This window comes from Entelurus aequoreus, linkage group LG11 (genome assembly GCF_033978785.1).
Source record: "Entelurus aequoreus isolate RoL-2023_Sb linkage group LG11, RoL_Eaeq_v1.1, whole genome shotgun sequence".
Lineage (NCBI taxonomy): Eukaryota > Metazoa > Chordata > Actinopteri > Syngnathiformes > Syngnathidae > Entelurus > Entelurus aequoreus.
Genome location: NC_084741.1, coordinates 41,807,753 through 41,827,991, shown reverse-complemented (window position 1 = coordinate 41,827,991; position 20,239 = coordinate 41,807,753). Strand labels below are relative to the sequence as shown.

General features: G+C 39.4%; 1 protein-coding gene across 2 annotated transcripts; it reads left to right on the top strand.

Moving 5' to 3' along the window:
- The first annotated feature begins 10,430 nt into the window (after nucleotides 1-10,430).
- On the top strand, nucleotides 10,431-16,202 carry plex9.2 (PML-like exon 9.2). Of its 2 annotated transcripts, none has more exons than XM_062063302.1 (2): nucleotides 10,431-10,661; nucleotides 14,656-16,202. In XM_062063302.1, the coding sequence occupies exon 2, from the start codon at nucleotides 15,197-15,199 to the stop codon at nucleotides 16,031-16,033; it is 837 nt and encodes a 278-aa protein (XP_061919286.1). In that variant the 5' UTR covers nucleotides 10,431-10,661; nucleotides 14,656-15,196; the 3' UTR covers nucleotides 16,034-16,202. The 2 variants fall into 2 exon arrangements, with proteins under 2 accessions (XP_061919286.1, XP_061919287.1); XM_062063303.1 differs by lacking the exon at nucleotides 14,656-16,202 and adding an exon at nucleotides 13,254-13,961.
- The last annotated feature ends 4,037 nt before the right edge of the window (nucleotides 16,203-20,239 follow it).

The following is a 20,239-nucleotide window of genomic DNA, read 5'->3' as shown; positions in this document are numbered from 1 at the left end:
TGTTTTTCAGCAAGTTACATATGTCATGTATACAATAGAACATAAAAATATTGGTAAATCAACTATTTATTTTTTACAAGTTATGAAGTCCAAATGGCACCCTATAAAAAAAACGACCCCTATACGTTTACCAAACAATCTGTCACTCCTAATCGCTAAATCCCATGAAATCTTATACGTCTAGTCTCTTACGTGAATGAGCTAAATAATATTATTTGATATTTTACGGTAATGTGTTAATAATTTCACACATAAGTCGCTCCTGAGTATAAGTTGCACCCCCGGCCAAACTATGAAAAAAACTGCGACTTATAGTCCGAAAAATACGGTAATATATTTTTGGTACTTGCCGCATGTTACAGTTGGCATTTTAGCAAGCTAACATTAGCGTGCTAGATTTGTTTGAGTTAATTCAGCAGATGTACACCTCAGTGTAAAAGGAAGCAAATTGGAACCTGGCAACTACCGACCTGTTTCTATTCTCAGTTCGATTTCGAAAGTAATGGAGAAAATAGTTTATGAACAGGTCGATAGTTACCTTGCCACTAATAAACTCATGTACAAATTCCAATCCGGCTTCAGAACTAACCACTCCACTGACAAATGCCTTCTCTATCTGACCGACCACATCAAACATGAGGTGGACGCGGGCAAATACTGCGGCATACTTGAATCCATGTTTATTTTATTATTTTGAGTGATTGATGTGTGTATGTCAGTGTGCACCCTTTGCAGGTGGTGAAAAGTAACCACGCAGGCCTATAAGGGGCAGGAGTGCGCCGGGAGCGTGATTGGCAGTCGGGCACCAGCATACCGTCTTTGACCTCACCTCTCTGTAGACCTCGGCTTTATATAGGCTACCATTTATTTTGTTTCCCGAGTATTCTGTTCCCTGATTTTTGTAAATAAAACAATCTTCAATCGCGCTGCTGGATCAGTTTGAATTAGTGGATGGATAGCGGGAAAAGGAAGAATACGTGACAAGGAAGGCTGTGTATGGTGTGAGTCAGACAAGATGCCCGCGCCCCAAGTGGAACAAACATTTGAAACAGGGGTTATAGCATTGCCGTTGTTAGGCCTATTTTAGGGGGGCTCAAGCCCCCCTAAAATACTCTTAAGCCCCCCTAAATAATGTGGTGTTAAGAAAATAAAAAATCTTTTTTTTTTTTTTTTTTACAAATACATGCCAACATATTCATTATAAAGTGGCCCGAATATGAGTTTAAATAAATAATCATATAACCTGTCATTATTCACTCAGTTTCCCTTTACTTCATAGCGTAAGGTAGAGAGCCCCTTTAGTGCGTCGGTATCCAATCCATTCCACTTGTTCATATAGAAAATGCCCACATCACTCAAAATCCAGTCCGCCTTTTCTCTGCGACCTTGCTTGCGGTCCTTGGACTTGTTCATATAGAAAATGCCCACATCACTCAAAATCCAGTCCGCATTTTCTCTGCGACCTTGCTTGTGGTCCTGCAGGTGTACGAAGCACATTAGCACACAGCACTGCAGAACAAGAACGGATGCAAAATGGACATCAACTTTTTCAAGAAAGTAAGTATTCATCACTGCTTGTAGTAAATTGTATTAGCTCCACTTTACACCAGGTCTGTGTTTGACAAAAAGTTACATTCCCGCTCTAAAACAATGCTGCTACTTAGTTAGCTAGTTAGCCTGAAATGCATCATGAAGGTCCTGGTTATTTATAATGTTAAATGTGCACTCTTTTTTACCATTTGCTATCTTTGGGGTTACTTCCTTCTGGAGCATCAGCTGTGTTTCTCACTTTACACATGGAGGAGAACAGGAGCTGAGCTCATTCACATACTGTATGACTATCATTAGTAGATAATAATAATAATCACTCCACAACCCCTATTGACCTGTAGGAGTCAGGGCAGAGGAGCACAACAAGTAAGAGGAGAGAGGCTTCTACTTGAAAGGGGAGTAGAAGAATAATGATACATATAAATAAATATTTAAACAATTTTTTTTTTAAATGGCTTATCAATAAGCCATTTGTTTTATTTATTTCTGGGTGGATCATGTTGACTATTGGTCCTCCTAATTGTCGATCATTCTGGTGATGTTACGTAAGGACATATATATATATATATATATATATATATATATATATATATATATATATATATATATATATATATATATATATATATATATATATATATAATTTATTTGTATAATAGATTGTATTTGTAATCTAATTTACATTTGATTCCAAATCTCAAAGTGCTACAGAATTACAACCATTGGCGTTGTTAGGCCTATTTTGGCGTTGTAATAAATAAATAAATAAAAAATGGCTTATCGATAAGCCATTTGTTTTATTTGATATATATATATGTCCTTACGTAACATCACCAGAATGATTGACAATTAGGAGAACCAATAGTCAACATGATTCACAACATCCTCTAGTATACCTTTAAGTCTTTCATATATATATATATATATATATATATATATATATATATATATATATATATATATATATATATATATATATATATATATATATATATATATATATATACCTGTATATATATATATATATATATATATATATATATATATATATATATATATATATATATATATATATATATATATATATATATATATATATATATACCTGTATATATATATATATGTATGAAAGACTTAATATGTGTATATATATATATATATATAAGAAAAACCCAGACACCATCTTTGTAGTCATTTTTCTCCTGCGTGGACTTCCGTCTTCAATGGGTGAAGCTGCATGAAACCTTGTGTCTGCAATTGTAAATAATTTAGTTTTTAAGTTTTGTGTTTCTTGTAGAATCTATATAAAGTAATATACATTAGCCTATTGTTAAAATAATGAAAAAAAACCATCATTAAATATATTTGTGTTATTGTATTGTTACATTAATAGCTGTTGTATTATTATAGGATGGCTTGTTAAACATTTCATAGGATTTTCAGAGGGAGGAAAAACCAAGACATTTAATATAAAATGTAAAATGAATAAATATATAAAAAGACAAAGAAAAAAAATGGTTAAAAGCATTTAATTTCGTCCCATGCATTTTTTTTACCGTCCCCGGGACGACGGGACTACGTTACTCTCATGCCCTGGAAGTTACATTTTATTGTTTGCATTTGTTTCAGCATTGCACTTTGAAGATGGTCCCTCAGCTCTTTGACAGCTTTGGCTCTTTTTCAGATCAGCAGACGGACTCTAAGTCTTTCTTATTTACAGTACATATAAACGTTTCTCATTTCTATTCAGACTTCCATATACATTTAATTCCCTTAATGGCTTGCCATAATATTTATATATATATATATATATATATATATATATATATATATATATATATATATATATATATATATATATATATAAGCCAAATTATCCCGATTCAGATATTACTTTTTGATTCAAGTAATTAGGTAATATTTCCAGGACTTGAATTTACAACCATTTTAGTCACATACGTGCCCAAAATGTAATCTGTGCAACTTCAAAATATTTGGGAACAAACAATTATTGTATTGTGAGCTAAAGTCATGGCATTCGCCTCTATGTTGTGAATGAATAACATAGAGGCTAATGCCATGACTTTCATTGTGTTTCAGTGTATCTTGAAGGATCATGCAAGTCATTGTTTCTTGTTGATGCTGTAAACAAAATGTCACTGTGCAAACCCATGTGTGTTGTTGTACTGAACACACATTGAAAATAAACCCACTGAAATAATAATAATAACAATGAATAATTTCTAAGTCTTTGTTAGCCGTTTGTGAAGTTTTGTGCTTGTGCGCTACGTTCGCTCGCATCCTGTGCATCTCCTGGGGGCTAAGCCCCCCCTGTCCTTAAAAGCTAGTGACGCCCCTGGGTTATAGGAACAATCACTTTCAGTGTTTTATGCCACTTCAAATTGTCAAAGACGTGCCGTGAAATACAGCTGACGGGATTGTGCACCTGACAGGAAGCAAGGCCAAGGCACATGGTGCAGGAGAACAAAGGACTTCTTTCATTAAGGTGATTTGGTGACGGGCTTGCGACGGACATTTAATTCCCCAAAAAGATAAAGACTGTTTTTGGAACCATTTATATTCGCTTGGAAGTGTAAACGTTTTTTGATGTACCAAGTGAAGGATTTTTGTTGATTAAAAGGAAAATGTCAGCTAATAATTCAGCCGAAGGAGGGGAAATGACGACAATCGCACAGGAGGCTTCCCGTGTGCGCGCCGCCAGAATAGGCAAAATGTCACACATAACAAGGCGAATGAACATTGTGCGCAATTTGATGGGGGATGCAGAGGCTTTAAAAGAAGTGAAAAAAAATATGAGCAAGTTTAATGAGTTCCTAATGGAGTTTACCATATTTTTCGGACTATAAGTCGCAGTTTTTTTCATAGTTTGGCCGGGTGCGACTTACACTTAGGAGCGACTTATGTGTGAAATGATTAACACATTACCGTAAAATATCAAATAATATTATTTAGCTCATTCACGTAAGAGACTAGACATATAAGATTTCATCGGATTTAGCGATTAGGAGTGACAGATTGTTTGGTAAACGTATAGCATGTTCTATATGTTATAGTTATTTGAATGACTCTTACCATAATATGTTACGTTAACAAACCAGGCATGTTCTCAGTTGGTTATTTATGAGTCATATAACGTACACTTATTCAGCCTGTTGTTCACTATTCTTTATTTATTTTAAATTGCCTTTCAAATGTCTATTCTTGGTGTTGGGTTTTATCAAATAAATTTCCCCCAAAAATGCGACTTATACTTCAGTGCGACTTATATGTGTTTTTTTCCTTCTTTATTATGCATTTTCAGCCGGTGCGACTTATACTCCGGTGCGACTTATACTCCGAAAAATACGGTAAATCTCTGCACAGATCATATTCTGAAGGTTTAGAGCCAGACGAGCGAAGGGCTGATGACCAAACATGGTATCAGCCTAAAATTGATCTTGTAGATGCCTTTGAAGCTGAGGTGTCCCGATGGATATCAGATCTTGAAAACCCCTCAACCCACACCTGTGCTCCTCCACCCGAGGACATTGCTATATTTAAAGACAGTGATTTCATAACTGGTCATTTTAAGGACAATTTAGAGGAGGCGGACAGCCTATATAGGCATGAACTAACTGGTCACCCAGGCATAGTGTCAAGCAGGGAGGCATCAGTCAAGGCCTCCAGTTCAGGACGGTCGTCCATTAATTCCTCTTCATCATTGCGGATTAGAGCGGAGGCGGAAATGGCTGCTTTGACAGCCAGGGCAGCAAGGTTGCAGGAAAAGCATAATATTGAAGAACAGGAGTTAATGTGCAGGGAAAAAAGAGAGGCTTTGGAGTTAAAAACAGAAATAGAGGCGGCTAATGCTAAAATTAACTACTTGACTGTCTATGTGATGTCAAGGCTTGGTTAGCCCAGAATTTTTTAATAATGAATGAGGGAAAAACGGAAATTTCAGTTTTTGGTCCGGCCCTCACTGACTTGGGACCATTGCAAAATCATGTGCGTCCCAAAGTCACCAGCCTTGGCGTCACTATAGACAGCGATTTTAAATTTGACAAACAAGTCAATGGCGTTTTAAAATCGTGTTTTTATCATCTTCGTCTTTTAGCAAAGGTAAAACCATTTTTATCTTTTAACCTTTTTGAACAAGTCGTGCATGCTTTTATTTCAAGTCGCCTAGACTACTGCAATGCACTTTATGCTGGCATTAGCCAAAAAACTCTCTCCCGGTTGCAGTTAGTCCAGAACGCGGCAGCACGACTTTTAACAGGGGCCAGGAAACGTGAGCATATAACCCCAATTCTTCGGAGTTTGCACTGGCTCCCTGTTCATTTTAGAATTGATTTTAAATCCTTGCTGTTTGTTTTTAAAGCTTTACATGGACTGGCACCTCAGTATATCTCGGACCTCATCCAAATTTACACTCCTGCGCGCGCTCTGAGGTCCGAGAGCCAGCTCCAGCTCGTGGTGCCCAGGACGAGACTTAAAACCAGGGGAGACAGGGCCTTCTCTGTGGTCGGCCCTAAACTCTGGAACACTCTGCCCCTCCATGTTCAAACTGCTCCCACAGTGGAGTGTTTTAAGTCTCGTCTAAAGACCCACTTTTATTCTTTGGCTTTTAACACTACGTGAGTTGTGTGGTCTTCTGTCCTCTGTTGTCCTGTGTGGTTAGGGTTAGGGTTATAAATTTTGATGTCTATTTTACTGTTTTAATTGGTTTCACCCTTTAAAATCGTTTTTAATCATATTTATTTTTTATATTGTCTCTGTATTGGTTTTCTATTCATTTATTCTTTGTTTTTATTCAGTCATTGGTGTAGCATAATATTGTTTTTAATATTGTTTTTAATATAGTTTTTAATATTGTTTTTAATATTGTTTTTAACATGGCTGTGCAGCACTTTGGAAACATTCTTGTTGTGTAAATGTGCTATATAAATAAAGTGGATTGGATTGGATTGGATTGAGGGAAGTAGAAGGTTTAGTGGTGCATGGTGCAGATCAGATAGCAGCAGTTACAGGGGCAGCATTTGATCCATCAAGGTGTGGTTCACCTGTGGGAAGCCCAGTGGTTAGGCCCAAGGAAGGAGTTCATATGCAGTTCCCCACTACTCTGTTCGATGCATCTATACCCCAAGTTCCACCTGCCAGCTTCCAACCTCAGCAGGCCCCAACTCAACTGCAGCAGGTCCCAGTTCTACCTCTGCAGGCCCCAGGTCAGCCTGCCGGTCTCTATCCCCAGCAGGCCCCCGTTCACCAAACTGTGCCTGCCAGTTTCCAGTTCCAACCTCAACAGGCCCCAATTCAGCCTGCCAACCTCCAACCCCAATCTCAGCAGGCCCCAACTCAACTGCAGCAGGTCCCAGTTCTACCTCTGCAGGCCCCAGGTCAGCCTGCCGGTCTCTATCCCCAGCAGGCCCCCGTTCACCAAGCTGTGCCTGCCAGTTTCCAGTTCCAATCTCAACAAGCCACCCCCAGCTCAACACAGAACAATCAGCTGATCAAAATTCTAGAAGCCCAAAATGAACTGACTAAGATTCTTGTGAAACAGCAGCTTCTGTCCACTCTCCCACAAGGAAGTGTTCCCCTCTTTGAGGGACAAATCTTGGAGTACAAGTCATTCATCCATTCCTTTGAATGTCGAAGGTCGAAAGTAAAACGGACAATGACAGGGACAGGTTGCAGTTTCTCATCCATTACACAAAGGGCCATGCTCAAAAGCTAGTCAAAAGTTGTGAATATATGTCACCAGACAGAGGCTACCAGAAAGCCAAAAGGTTATTAAAAGAGAACTTTGGTCATGACTTTAAAATTGCCTGTGCTTACCTAGATAAGGTCCAGACGTGGCCTCAAATTAGGGCAGAGGATTCCAAATCCTTGCAGGAGTACGCCTTGTTCCTCAGGAGCTGCTGTAATGCCATGGAGGAGACGGAGTACATGGACGAACTGGACACAGTGGCCAATATGAGAAACATTGCGTTTAAGTTGCCCTTCAAGCTGAAGGAGAAATGGCGCAACAAAGCCTATGAGCAGCAGGAAGAGCACAATCACAGGGTGAGGGTTTTAGACCTGGTTAGCTTTATAGAAAAGCAAGCTCGTGTGGCAGCCCATCCAGTCTTTGGAGAGCTAAGGGTACAGGAGCAGTCAGCCAGCATAGGAAAGGCTAACGCTAGACCTTCTGTAAAGCCACAACACTCTAAGTCAGCTGGTAGTAGTTTTGCCACAAGAATTACTATTAGCCCAATGGAGTCCAAGCCAGAGTCTGAGTCAGAGCCCATTTATCCACTTTGTAAAAACAAACACCCACTAGAGTTGTGTAGATGGTTCATTAAGAAGAAGCACAGAGACAAGCTTAGTTTCCTAAAGAGCCAGGGCATGTGCTTTGCCTGTCTTTCAATAGGGCACATGAGTTCTGTTTGTCCAAGTCGTCAGACACGTAGCCTGTGTAAAAAAATGGCACCCAAGTGTCTTACATTATGACAGGAAAGACAAGGTATCGAAAGAGGTAGAACAGTCCTCTAAAGATGTAAGTAGTGCAGGAGCAGAGCTATGTGGCCATATAGGGGCCGGGGACCAAGAGAGTGTTCTGTCCATTGTCCCAGTCAAAGTTAAGGCAGGGAAGGGCAGCCAGGTCCTCTCAGTTTATGCTCTCCTTGACCCTGGATCCTCCGCTAGCTTCTGTTCTGAACAGCTCATGTCCCAGTTGAACATAAAGGGAGTAAAGACCCATATCCTACTAAGGACCATGAATCAGGAAAAGTCTGTCCCAACTCACATGGTAGCTGGGCTGGAAGTTTCTGCACTGGACAGCAATCATTTCCTACCTCTTCCTGTTGTTTTCACACAGAAAGAAATGCCAGTCACCACAAGCAGCATCCCCAAACAGGAAGACATAATACTAATAATAATACATTTTATTTATAAGGCGCCTTTCTGGGCACTCAAGGACACCGTACAAAATCACAACAATACAATCAAATTGGATAAAAAAAAAACAACAACAACAACAACAACAAAGATAGAGAAGAAAAGATGATTACAATGAATAGGCAGTCAGAAATAGGTGTGTTTTGAGTCTTGATTTGAAGAGGGATATTGAATCTAAGTTACGAAGGTCTGGTGGTAAAGAGTTCCAAAGATGTGGGGCAGAGCGGCTGAAAGCTCGGGCACCCATGGTGGACAGTTTAAATAAAGGGACAGTGAGATGGATGGATGAAGAGGATCTTAGGGAACGTGAGGGCGTGGAGACATGGATCAGGTCAGAGAGATATGATGGAGAGAGGTTATGGATGGTTTTGAAAGTGAGGAGAATTATTTTAAAGTGGATGCGATGTTTGATGGGTAGCCAGTGGAGTTGCTGCAGAACAGCGGTGATGTGCTGGATTGAAGGGGTTCTGGTGATAATCCGGGCTGCAGAGTTCATAGCACCATGGCCATATTTAGGTAACGTTATACTCCTGAGCATCAGTTCAAAGGTGGAGCTGTTGATAGGCACAAATGCTCTAAAACTGTTAGAGCCATGGGAGGTTATAAATAGCCATGGTGGGGGTCCACATGCAGTGAGAACGCTATTGGGATGGGTGGTTAACGGACCATCTAGAGGTCGGAATAATGAGGCAGTGAGTGCAACTGTGAACAGAATTTCAGTTGCAAATCTGGAGGAGCTTCTGATTTCCCAGTATAACCTGGAGTTCAGTGAGACAGTGTCAGAGGAACAGACTGAGCCGTCAGTAGAAGACAAACAGTTTTCAGAGATAGCCAATGAGGCAGTCCTACAGGACGGACACTACAGCCTGAAATTACCCTTCAGAAAGCCCACGGTCAACCTGCCCAACAACCGCCCAAGTGCCGAACAGCGCCTCCAGAGCCTGAAAAGAAAAATGGAAAGGAACCAGCAATTCAAACAGGAGTACGTTGCATCTCTCAATGACATTCTGGAAAGCATATGCTGAGGAGGTGCCAGAGGAGGAGCTCAGCCAGACAAAGGTTTGGTACATACCACACCACGGAGTGTACCGCCCCAAAGAGAAGAAACTCAGGGTGGTCTTTGACTGTGCAGCCACCTACAAAGGTGTGTCCCTCAAAACAGAGCTGTCTCAATGGAGGTATGTGGGCAGTAAGGACAATCCAGCTGACAATGCCTCCAGAGGGCTGAGTACTGGCAGATTCATGCAGCAAAGAAGATAATGAGATAAAAAGTCATAATCTTGAGACTAAAATTCAAATTTATGATATAAAAAGTCATAATCATGAGACTAAAAGTCAAATTTATAAGATAGAAAGTCATAATCATGAGATAAAAATAAGTCATATTCATAAAATAACAAAATCGAAATTATGAGATAAAAAGTCATAATCATGAGACAAAAAGTCAAATTTATGAGATAAAAAGTCATAATCATGAAATTAAAAATCGAAATTATGAGATAAAAAGTCATATTCATAAAATAACAAAATCGAAATTAAGAGATAAAAAGTCATAATCATGAGACAAAAAGTCAAATTTATGAGATAAAAAGTCATAATCATGAGATAAAATAAATCTAAATTATGAGAGAAAAATCGAAATTATGCTGTTAAGAATAACAACTCTTTATCTCATATTTGTTATTTTTTACACCACAATTTCGACTTTTTTAATATCATATTTTAGACATTTCATCCCATAACGATGACACAATTCCGACTTGACATCCCATAGTCATAGTTTATCATTGGGGTATTTTTTAGTAGCAGAAACTTCCATAGAAATCAATACAATAAGGCGTCAGTTGAAGCAATGATTCACTCAGCCGCCGCTTGGTGGCGAGCAAGCGTCACTTGATCTGATCACCAGCCCAAATACCAACGAAGAAGAACTTGTGGGTGTTTTAAAGGGCGTGGCGGGAAGTTTCTGTTTCAGTTCTCCCCTCGACGAGGAAAGAGCACTTTTGTCGCAGTTGTTCTTTAAAACACTCACAACTTCGTCTTAGAATTTCATTCTTCTACCGGTTGCAACTTTTGTAGTCGGGTGGAAGTTCAAAGCGCGATGCAGACGTCGGCCGTAGATGAGGACAAGACGCGACACTCGCTGGTCTTTTTCGACCTGGAGACAACTGGTTTCGGTAAGTTTAATGTTGACTTTTGTTGTCATAATGTTTGTGTACTTCGTTAAATATTTATAAAGCTTGGTTAATAAAACCCAGTAAAGGAAAAAAAACTGACCCAGTTTTTACTTAACGTGTAGTATTGACCACCTGGGTCAATACTTAACGTGTAGGATCGACCGATGTGGTCGATACCACCCGTTAATTAAATACATACGGGAACTTTTATTTGTGAACATCAACATTTACATACAATAGAGCAGGGGTGTCAAACATACGGATAAAAAGTCATGATCATGAGATAAAAAGTCATAATCATGAGATAAAAATTCAAATTTATAAGATAAAAAGTCATAATCATGAGATAAAAAGTCAAATTTATAAGATAAAAAGTCATAATCATGAGATAAAAAGTCATAATCATTAGATAAAAAGTCACATTTATGAGAGTCATAATCATTAGATAAAGTCATAATCATGAGATAAAAAGTCAAATTTATGAGATAAAAAGTCATAATCATGAGATAAAAAGTCATAATTATTAGATAAAAAGTCAATTTTATAAGATAGTCATAATCATGAGATAAAAATTCAAATTTATAAGATAAAAAGTCATAATCATGAGATAAAAAGTCAAATTTATAAGATAAAAAGTCATAATCATGAGATAAAAAGTCGAAATTATGAGATTAAAAAGTTGAAATTATGAGATAAAAAGTCATCAAGAGATAAAGTCGAAATTACGAGATAAAAAGTCATAATCACGAGATAAAAAGTCGAAATTATGAGATAAAAAGTCATAATCATTAGATAAAAAGTCATAATCATTAGATTAAAAAGTCAAATTTATAAGATAGTCATAATCATGAGATAAAAAGTCAAATTTATAAGATAAAAAGTCATAATCATGAGATAAAAAGTCATAATCATGAGATGAAAAGTCATAATCATTAGATGAAAAGTCATAATCATGAGATAAAAATTCAAATTTACAAGATAAAAAGTCATAATCATGAGATAAAATTCAAATTTATAAGATAAAAAGTCATAATCATGAGATAAAGTCAAATTTATAAGATAAAAAGTCATAATCATGGGATAAAGTCAAATTTATAAGAAGTCGAAATTAAAAAATCATGAGATATAAAATCGAAATTAAGAGATAAAAAGTCATAATCACGAGATAAAAAGTCGAAATTATGAGATAAAAAGTCGAAATTAAAAAAGTCAAATTTATAAGATAAAAAGTCATAATCATGAGATAAAAAGTCGAAATTATGAGATAAAAAGTCATATGCATGAAATAAAAAATCTAATTTCAACGTGTTAATACTTAATTTCTCGACCGATCTGAAAAATGTAAACACCAACCATTTCAACTCATTCAGGCCATTCCAAATTTTTGGGAAATTCCCATTTAAATCAATGGGACATTCTTCAAAGTTCCATAATTCCCATCTGATTCAAACAGTTCCAACTTCAAAATATTCAGCCTGTTCAGGAATTGTGTGCTCTCCAACAATTCTAAAAACATTCCAGGATTTAATTTCAACTTCAGCATTGGAGCATTCACATGCAATTCCTTCAGGAATTGTCTCATCTCGTTGATACTGTTACCTGATTGGCGGTTAGCGTGTCACTCCCACTGATCAGGGATCACTTTCTGCGTTGATCTGTTACCAAAAAAAAGACTACCTTTTGTTCATGCAGCCAACCTTGCTTTGCAACGTCCGGTTTCTTCCGGGGGAAAAAAAATTTTATAGGACAGTTTATCAAACATGTGTTTTTATTGATAAAGGTTAAGTGTCGATCGCGACACATTGATATCCTTTCATCTCCCAGCAGTCGCTAATAATTTGTCAATAGTAATAATAAAGCATAGCTGGCATGTACCGCCTTATAAGTGCTAGCAGTAGGTGGCAGTGTCAGATGAGCAGGTGTTGGAATAATTGTTTGTAAGTCATCACAAAAGAAACCTTGTATTACATTCTGTTCCTGATAAGAAGATGAAGGCTGTCTTCGAGGCCTACCAAGAGGAAGAAGGCTCGTAAAACTCCACTGTGAATTCAAGTCAGACAGATGGCAGGATCTTCAAACTTCCAGGAGGAAGTCTCTTTGAAGTGTTTTACGAACTCTCTTTGAAATATTTTAGAGGAACTCTTTTGAAGTGTTTTACGAACTCTCTTTGAAGTATGGCATGGAACTCTCTTTGAACTAGAAGGCAACGCTACTTACGACCTGCTGCCCTCTTGAAGCAGCTGTGGGAGAAAGTCAAATAAAGAAAGAGGAGGCCAAGCTTCTGGGAGGGCGTGGTGGAAGACGGTTCTGGGAGGACTGTCGCCACGTCGCTCCTCATGAGTCCAAATTGAATTCTGTCTCTGTTTGATTCTTTGCCTCTTGTCTGATTAGATGTCAACAGTGTTTGAACCTGACACAGGAGTTACACAAATGTGAGACTCGGGCGTATTGTCAGGTTTGGAGTGTCTAAAAAGGCATTTCATGGCCATGTTTATTGTTGTCGGGGTCTCGGGACATAACATGCGTGTAAAGCGTGCATGACAGCGCTTCAACCTACAAAGTTTTGTGTGACGATGAGAGTTTCGTCATCAGGCCCAAAATGCGAGATCATCCAGTTGGCGGCGGTGAGCGGCGACCGCTCTCTGAACCTGCACGTTGTCCCTCCTTGCCGGGTGCATCCCAAAGCCACAGAGGTGACGGGCTTCACCGTGGTCAGGCAGGAGCTTTACCTCCACGGACGGCTAGTGTCCACCAAGTCCTTGGAGGAGGCGCTGGTGTCCTTAATCGCCTTCCTCCAAGCGCTCGGACGCCCCCTGCTGGTGGGACACAACATCCGCCGCTTCGACTGCCAGCCGCTGGTCCGAGCGCTGGAGCGGACGGGCCTGAGAAAGCAGTTGGAGGCGTCCATCTCGGGCTGCGTGGACACCATGCCTCTGGCCCGGGAGGTGCTGAAGGAGTGCGGCATGAAGAGCTTCAGTCAGGAGCACCTGGTCAGGGAGCTGCTGGGCTTGGACTACCAGGCCCATGACGCCTTGGAGGACGTGCGGGCCTTGCAGAAGCTCTACCACGTTGTGCAGCCCTCACCTGAGGTGATCGCCCGCCACTTGTTCAGTCTGAGCGACATACAGGTGGTCCACAGGTACCGCTGTCAGTTAGTGCCTCCTGTGGCAGCTTGTGGAACCGCAGAGGAGCTGGACAACTTCATGAAGATTCCATGACCCACACTTCTTTTTATTTCATTCACAAAATTAATAATGTCACCAAATGGATTTTAATAAATTTTAACTTCCCTTAAAGCAATATTGTCTCTACTGTTGAATGCATTTATGATACAGTTTGAAATTGATTAAACATTTATTCATGTATCCAGTTGGTGCTGCAATGATTCATCAATTTGAAAAAATCTTTAATTTAAAATTCTGTTGCTCCGAATAATCGTCTAACAACGTGCACTAAGACATTTTTGTGTAATTTGTATTAATGCACATGTTAAGTGTCATTTCAAAGTCAATGTGCATTTATGAGGGAAAAATGAGTTATTGCAAGCAAAACATTCTTTCATTGCAACTATTAAACTTAAAATATGTGAGTAGTGATGGGTCCGGCGCATGCATAGAGCGAAACCCTGTGTCGGTGCGCGAACCTCTTTTAGAAAGTTACGTGACCGAACACGAGCTGTTCCGGTCACGTGACTGATCCGCGAACTGTGTTTATAAGGAAGCGCATCTGTCAACGAGATGCTGCTGCCAACAGAATCGCCCACTTCTGTCGTTGGTCATTTCTAATTTATCGTCATCGGAGATCATGGAGCAGCCTCAGGCAAAAAGAAAGATTTCCGTCGTGTGGGAATATTTTGATCATGTATCGGAAAAAAAAGGTATTTGTGTTCATTTCCTTGTCGTTTCATCCTGTTCTCTCAAAGTTTCCACTTGATCTATTAGAATTCAAAATCTCTTCAAAATGATTCTTGGTTTACTATACATATTTTCTGCAGGTTAAATGTCGCATTTGTACGACAGAATTGTCGTACATCAACAAATCCACCTCCTCAATGCTGAGGCATTATAGGGCCAGGCATGAAAATGAAGTTCCAGAGACACCCAGAATAAACTCAGTATACAGCCATTCTACAACTTACTCAGTTTCTTTTTTGAGAATGAATTCCCTTCTTCTTTATCTCATTTTTAACCATCAAGCTACTGGTAAGCAGATGCTGGATGAGGCTCTACTGAACTTCATTGTGAAGGACTGCCAGCCCCCTCAGCATTGTGGAGAGTGGAGGGTTCAGGGAACTGGTGCAGGTCATTGAGCCATCATATGTTTTGCCCATCAGAAAGGTTTGTGTGGAAATGATCTAAAGTTGTAGTTGATACATCCAATTTATTTAATATTTAAATTGAATATGTTGAGTTGCTTTTGGTTTGACTTGGTGTTATATTCAGACCCTCAAAAAAATGCTGGTGAAAAAATAGGAGGAACGGGAAGGAGTGAAATTGGAAGTACAGCAAGCTGTGGCAGTGAGTATAACAGCTGACATGTGGACATCTGTAAACATGGAGGCTTCCTTGGCTCTTACCTGTCACTACATACATGATCATTTGCAGTTGTGTACATCTGTGTTGGGAGTGCAATACTTTCCACAAAGTCACACTGCTGACAATTTGGCCCAGGTCAAAAGGGGCATGATGGCGGACTGGGCCATAACTAATAAAGTAAAGAGTTTTGTGACCGACGCAGCACCAAACATGATTGCATCCACTAGACCGCTCCAAATTCGACACTCAATTTGCATTGCACATAGTCTTAACTTATTAGTTAGAAAATCCTGTGACCAGATCCCCACACTTGCATCCTTCAGACACAAAGCTAGGCACATTGTCACATACTTTAGATCGAGCACTACAGCTAAGGAGAAGCTTGCTCAAGTGCTGCAACAGATGGGACGGCCAACCCTGAAACTCATCAGTGAGGTGGCAACACGCTGGAACAGCACATATGAAATGCTGTCAAGGCTACATGATGAGAAGGAGTCAGTGTGGGTATCTCTGGCCTCTCTAAAAACAGATTTGACTCCACTTACAGCTGATGAGTTTGACATCGTAGGAGAAACACTTATTGTGCTTGCTCCTTTCCATCAAGCCACAGTGGAGTTGTCTGAGGAGAGGCGAGTGTCAGGGTCCAAGGTCATCCCGATGATGAAAATGCTCTACGTTGCACTAGAGCATAGTGCTTCAACCTTGCAAACACAGGCAGCCAAACACCTCCATGAACACTTGAAGCGTCGAGTCACAGACACTGCTTCCAATCTGGAGTCTTTAAGTGTGTTGACCCCAGATTTAAATCACTCTGGTTCCGCAGTTCTTTTAAATTGAATGACCCCATCATTCGGCTACGTTCCCAATGTGCGTCTGTCATCGGACGCCCAAATGAGCCCCTGCCAGGACCATCTGCAGAACAGCTGTCTGCACCCACTTCAGGCATTTATTCAGCATTATTTGTTTGTTGTTGTTTGAAATCATGTAATAAAATGCATATTTTTTGTTTTTAAGACAACCTTTGGAAACATCTGGATATGGAAGTGGGAAGGCAGACAAAAAAGCTCTACTGCAGATGCCATACAAGAGGTCCAACGTTACCTGGCAGAGGGAAATGTAGCCATTGAAATACTGGGACCAACAGAAGACCACCTTCCCAAACCTCTTCCAGCTATCACTTCATTTCCTCTGCACTCCCGCCTCCTCTGTGCCCTGTGAGCGGGTCTTTTCTACAGCCGGAGAAATAATAACCAAGAAGAGAAATCGTCTCAAATTTAATACATTTGAAAAACTTTTTTTAAAATAAAAAATATGTAAAAAAAAAAAATCCCAGTCCACAAGCATCATTTCACAACACGTTCTCTTAGATTTCCATGTTATGATGTTCACATTATTTGACTGTATCTAAAAAAGATAAAAATATATTATTTAAATGAAGATATGAAATAATCCTAAATTAAATACAATGACTGGTTTTATATTATTGTATATACTAAGTCATGTGGTGCTTAATTTCCCCCAGGGATCAATAAAGTACTTTCTATTCTATTAAATCAGTGTCAGTTGAGTCGGTCCATAGGTTGCCTGTAGGGATTTTTAATGTCCACCAGATGTCAGTATTTAGTGAGACAGTTAGACACAGTATCAATACAGTTTTGCAATGTGTCGAAACGCTTCATGACGCCTCAACCCATCACTAGTGTTGAGGCTATCAAAAGTTTTATCTAATTAATCGTTAAGATCACTCGGTTACTAAAATAATCGATAGCTGCAACTTTACTTCCAGCAAAAGACTACTAAATCCGTGTAATGATATTCCAATGATTAGAACTTTGCGCAAAATACTTGATCCACATCCAAATTGCAAATGTTATTTATTCCGATTAAATCAATTCTTGAAATTAGGAATTTAATTATAATTAAGTGTTTTTGCAGTATTTTAAAATAAATATATACATACATTTTTCGATTGAAAATATGTACAACTTAATTTGTTTTCTTTTTTAAAAATGGTATTTATTTGTATGTCTTCTCAATTGCTCTGTAAAAGTATGGAAAGCTGTGATTAGGTTTGATCTTTTTTTCTCAGATAATGGAATTTTTGCAAATTTAAGTTTTTATGTGTGTATACGGTAAGTTGTATGTCAGCAGCCAAGAGGAGCTTATATAACATGTTTTGAATAGGTAACTTATATATCAAATAATACATTGAATTGTAAAGAGCCTAAAGATTACCACCTCTATCAATGATGATCGATATTTTTTCATTTTGTGAAAATGTGGATGGATGGATTCCCACTTATACATGTTTATAAAAATAAAAAAATGGAAGCACAGGCAGCGAAGTCACAGCACAAAGCTTTTATTTAACCACTTTAACGTTCTTGGTGGTTCCATGCTAACAGCAGTCCTAAAGTGCTAATAAGACGCACCTTTGCCGGTGCAATACAGCAGGAAGTACAACAATTAGTGTGCAACAAAGCATCAACTTGTGTGCATTTCAAGGACACGAGTTGAGGTAACAGTTAAAAAGCACACAAATCAGACTTGTCACGAGATTGAAGGAAAAGTGAGACATTAAAAATATGGCTACAAGTTACTGCAAACATCCAGTAATTGTAGAGAGTTACAGTATTCATTGACAAATATATTAAATACTATATGACGGAGAAAAGACAAAATTAACACGTCATTTCCAGAGTGCCATCAAAGAAAAACGCAGCATTTTGTCGAACATCATTGGCATTCCTTGGTCATGCTGGGGGGGGGGTTGTTGTACAGTACACGTTACAGTATGCTACTTTGGACTGCACTGCACATTCAGTCGGCGTACATTTCCACACATGCATCTGGACCGACCTTGTCCAGAAGATGGACATGTACACAGCGTACAGCTGCTTGTACCAAGTCTGCACAGTAGGCCTGGGCGGCACAGCCCAAAAACACAATTTCACGGGTTTTTAGAGTTGTATTTGAAGGCTTCGGTTTCAGATGCTGGAATAAGTTGTTGTGCTGCTTCCTTTTTTTAAACAGTTTGCACGGCGGTTGCCGCAAAACCAAACCACTGACAAAATGTATTTTCTTCGGAACAAACGTCTCGTTAGCACAAAGTATGCCAGAGCAAGAGGAGGAGAAAAAACAACTTGAATTTATGGATAAAATGGACATATGGCCCAGGCCTAGTGCACACATACGCTTCTGCATTCGTCACCAGCATCAATGCGGTGTTTCCCTTTTATGCATTTGTGGTGGCCTGCCACAAATACATTTAAATCACCACAAATAGATTTTTCGGGGCGGCCGTAGGGTTCCAGGTTCAAACCCTAGTCACTGCCGTTGACCCACCTGCTCCCAGTGCCACCCACACTGGTGTAAATGCAGCTTAGAGATGTAAATAGCATTTTAAGTGTAATTCACATTTAACACTACCTGTTCACCCTTTCTCATAAACACATTATAATGGGACTTGTAGCTACAACTCCGGACAGAAGAAATGCCTGAATGTATGTTTTCACGTTTTTGTTCACACTGCAGGTCAGCTCTGATGCTTTCGCCCATTTATGACATTTTTTTCGTCTGTGTGAAAAGTACAATTCAAATTTTTCTTTAAGCCCGACTCGGGAATCTTTTGTATGAATCGAAAAGTATTCGTCATGTGACCTGTACATCTTTAAAAAAAGTGTCACCGAAATGGACGCTGGTGGGGGGTGGGGGGGGGTTGGGGATTCCTGTCAATCAGTACGTTTACATGCACTAAAGAAAACCGAATTATTGCATGAAGTGGCGCAAAATTAGCTCTCTACCACACATGTAAACACCTCCATTTTGTCATGTTTAGTTAAAAAACAACAACGAATTAAACACACCAAGATTGTGCTATTGGAAAAATGTTGACTCGAAAAAAGGAACATTGTTTTGCCTCCTATTTAATTCTAGGAACATCTCAAGGAGGATCAGTTGAAACAGGATGCACCTGAGCTCACTTTTGAGCTTTGTGGCAAATGCGGTGAATATTTTAATACGTGTGATTTCTTAGTTTTGTATTTTTATTACATTTGCAAAAAGCTCTTAAAAAAACATTTTCACACTGTCATTATGGGGTATTGTGTGTAGAATTTTGAGGACAAAAATGAATTTTGGAATAGGGCTGTAACATGAGTACTGTTTGGATGCACTGTATGTATGTACACATGTATGATCGCATGTTTGACTCCGGGTCTGAACCCTACTGGCAACGGGGCCACGTTAACCTCCGTAAACGCTCGTGATGTTCCGATCATGTCTTGCCAGAACACCGGCTCTAATTTGAGAGCAAGCTGCAACGAACGCATCATCTATCCACAGTGCGAAGCGCTTCTAAGATACTAGTCCTCACCACCATGGCGGCAAATAAACTGTTTATTTCAAGTATCGTTATCACTGGAGGGCGTGAAGAAGGGGGGTGTATATTGTAGCATCCCGGAAGAGTTAGTGCTGCAAGGGGTTCTGGGTATTTGTTCTGTTGTGTTTATGTTGTGTACAGTGCGGATGTTCTCCCGAAATGTGTTTGTAATTCTTGTTTGGTGTGGGTTCACAGTGTGGCACATATTTGTAACAGTGTTAAAGTTGTTTATACGGTCACCCTCAGTGTGACCTGTATGGCTGTTGACCAAGTATGCCTTGTGTGTGTGAAAAGCCGTAAATATTATGTGACTGGGCCGGCACGCAAATGCAGTGCCTTTAAGGCACGCCCCCAATATTGTTGTCTGGGTGGAAATCCGGGAGAATGGTTGCCACGGGAGATTGTCGGGAGGGACACTCGGGAGTGTCGAGGGAAATTCGGGAGTCTCCCGGGAAAATCGGGAGGGTTGGCAAGTATGACTGGGAGATGCGACTGCTCTGTACTTCGCCCTACATCCGTGTACCACTCCGTACAGCGGCGTTTTAAAAAGTCATAAATTTTACTTTTTGAAACCGATACCGATAATTTCCGATATTAAATTTTAAAGTATTTATCGGCCGATAATATCGGCAGTCCGATATTATCGGACATCTCTAGTATTA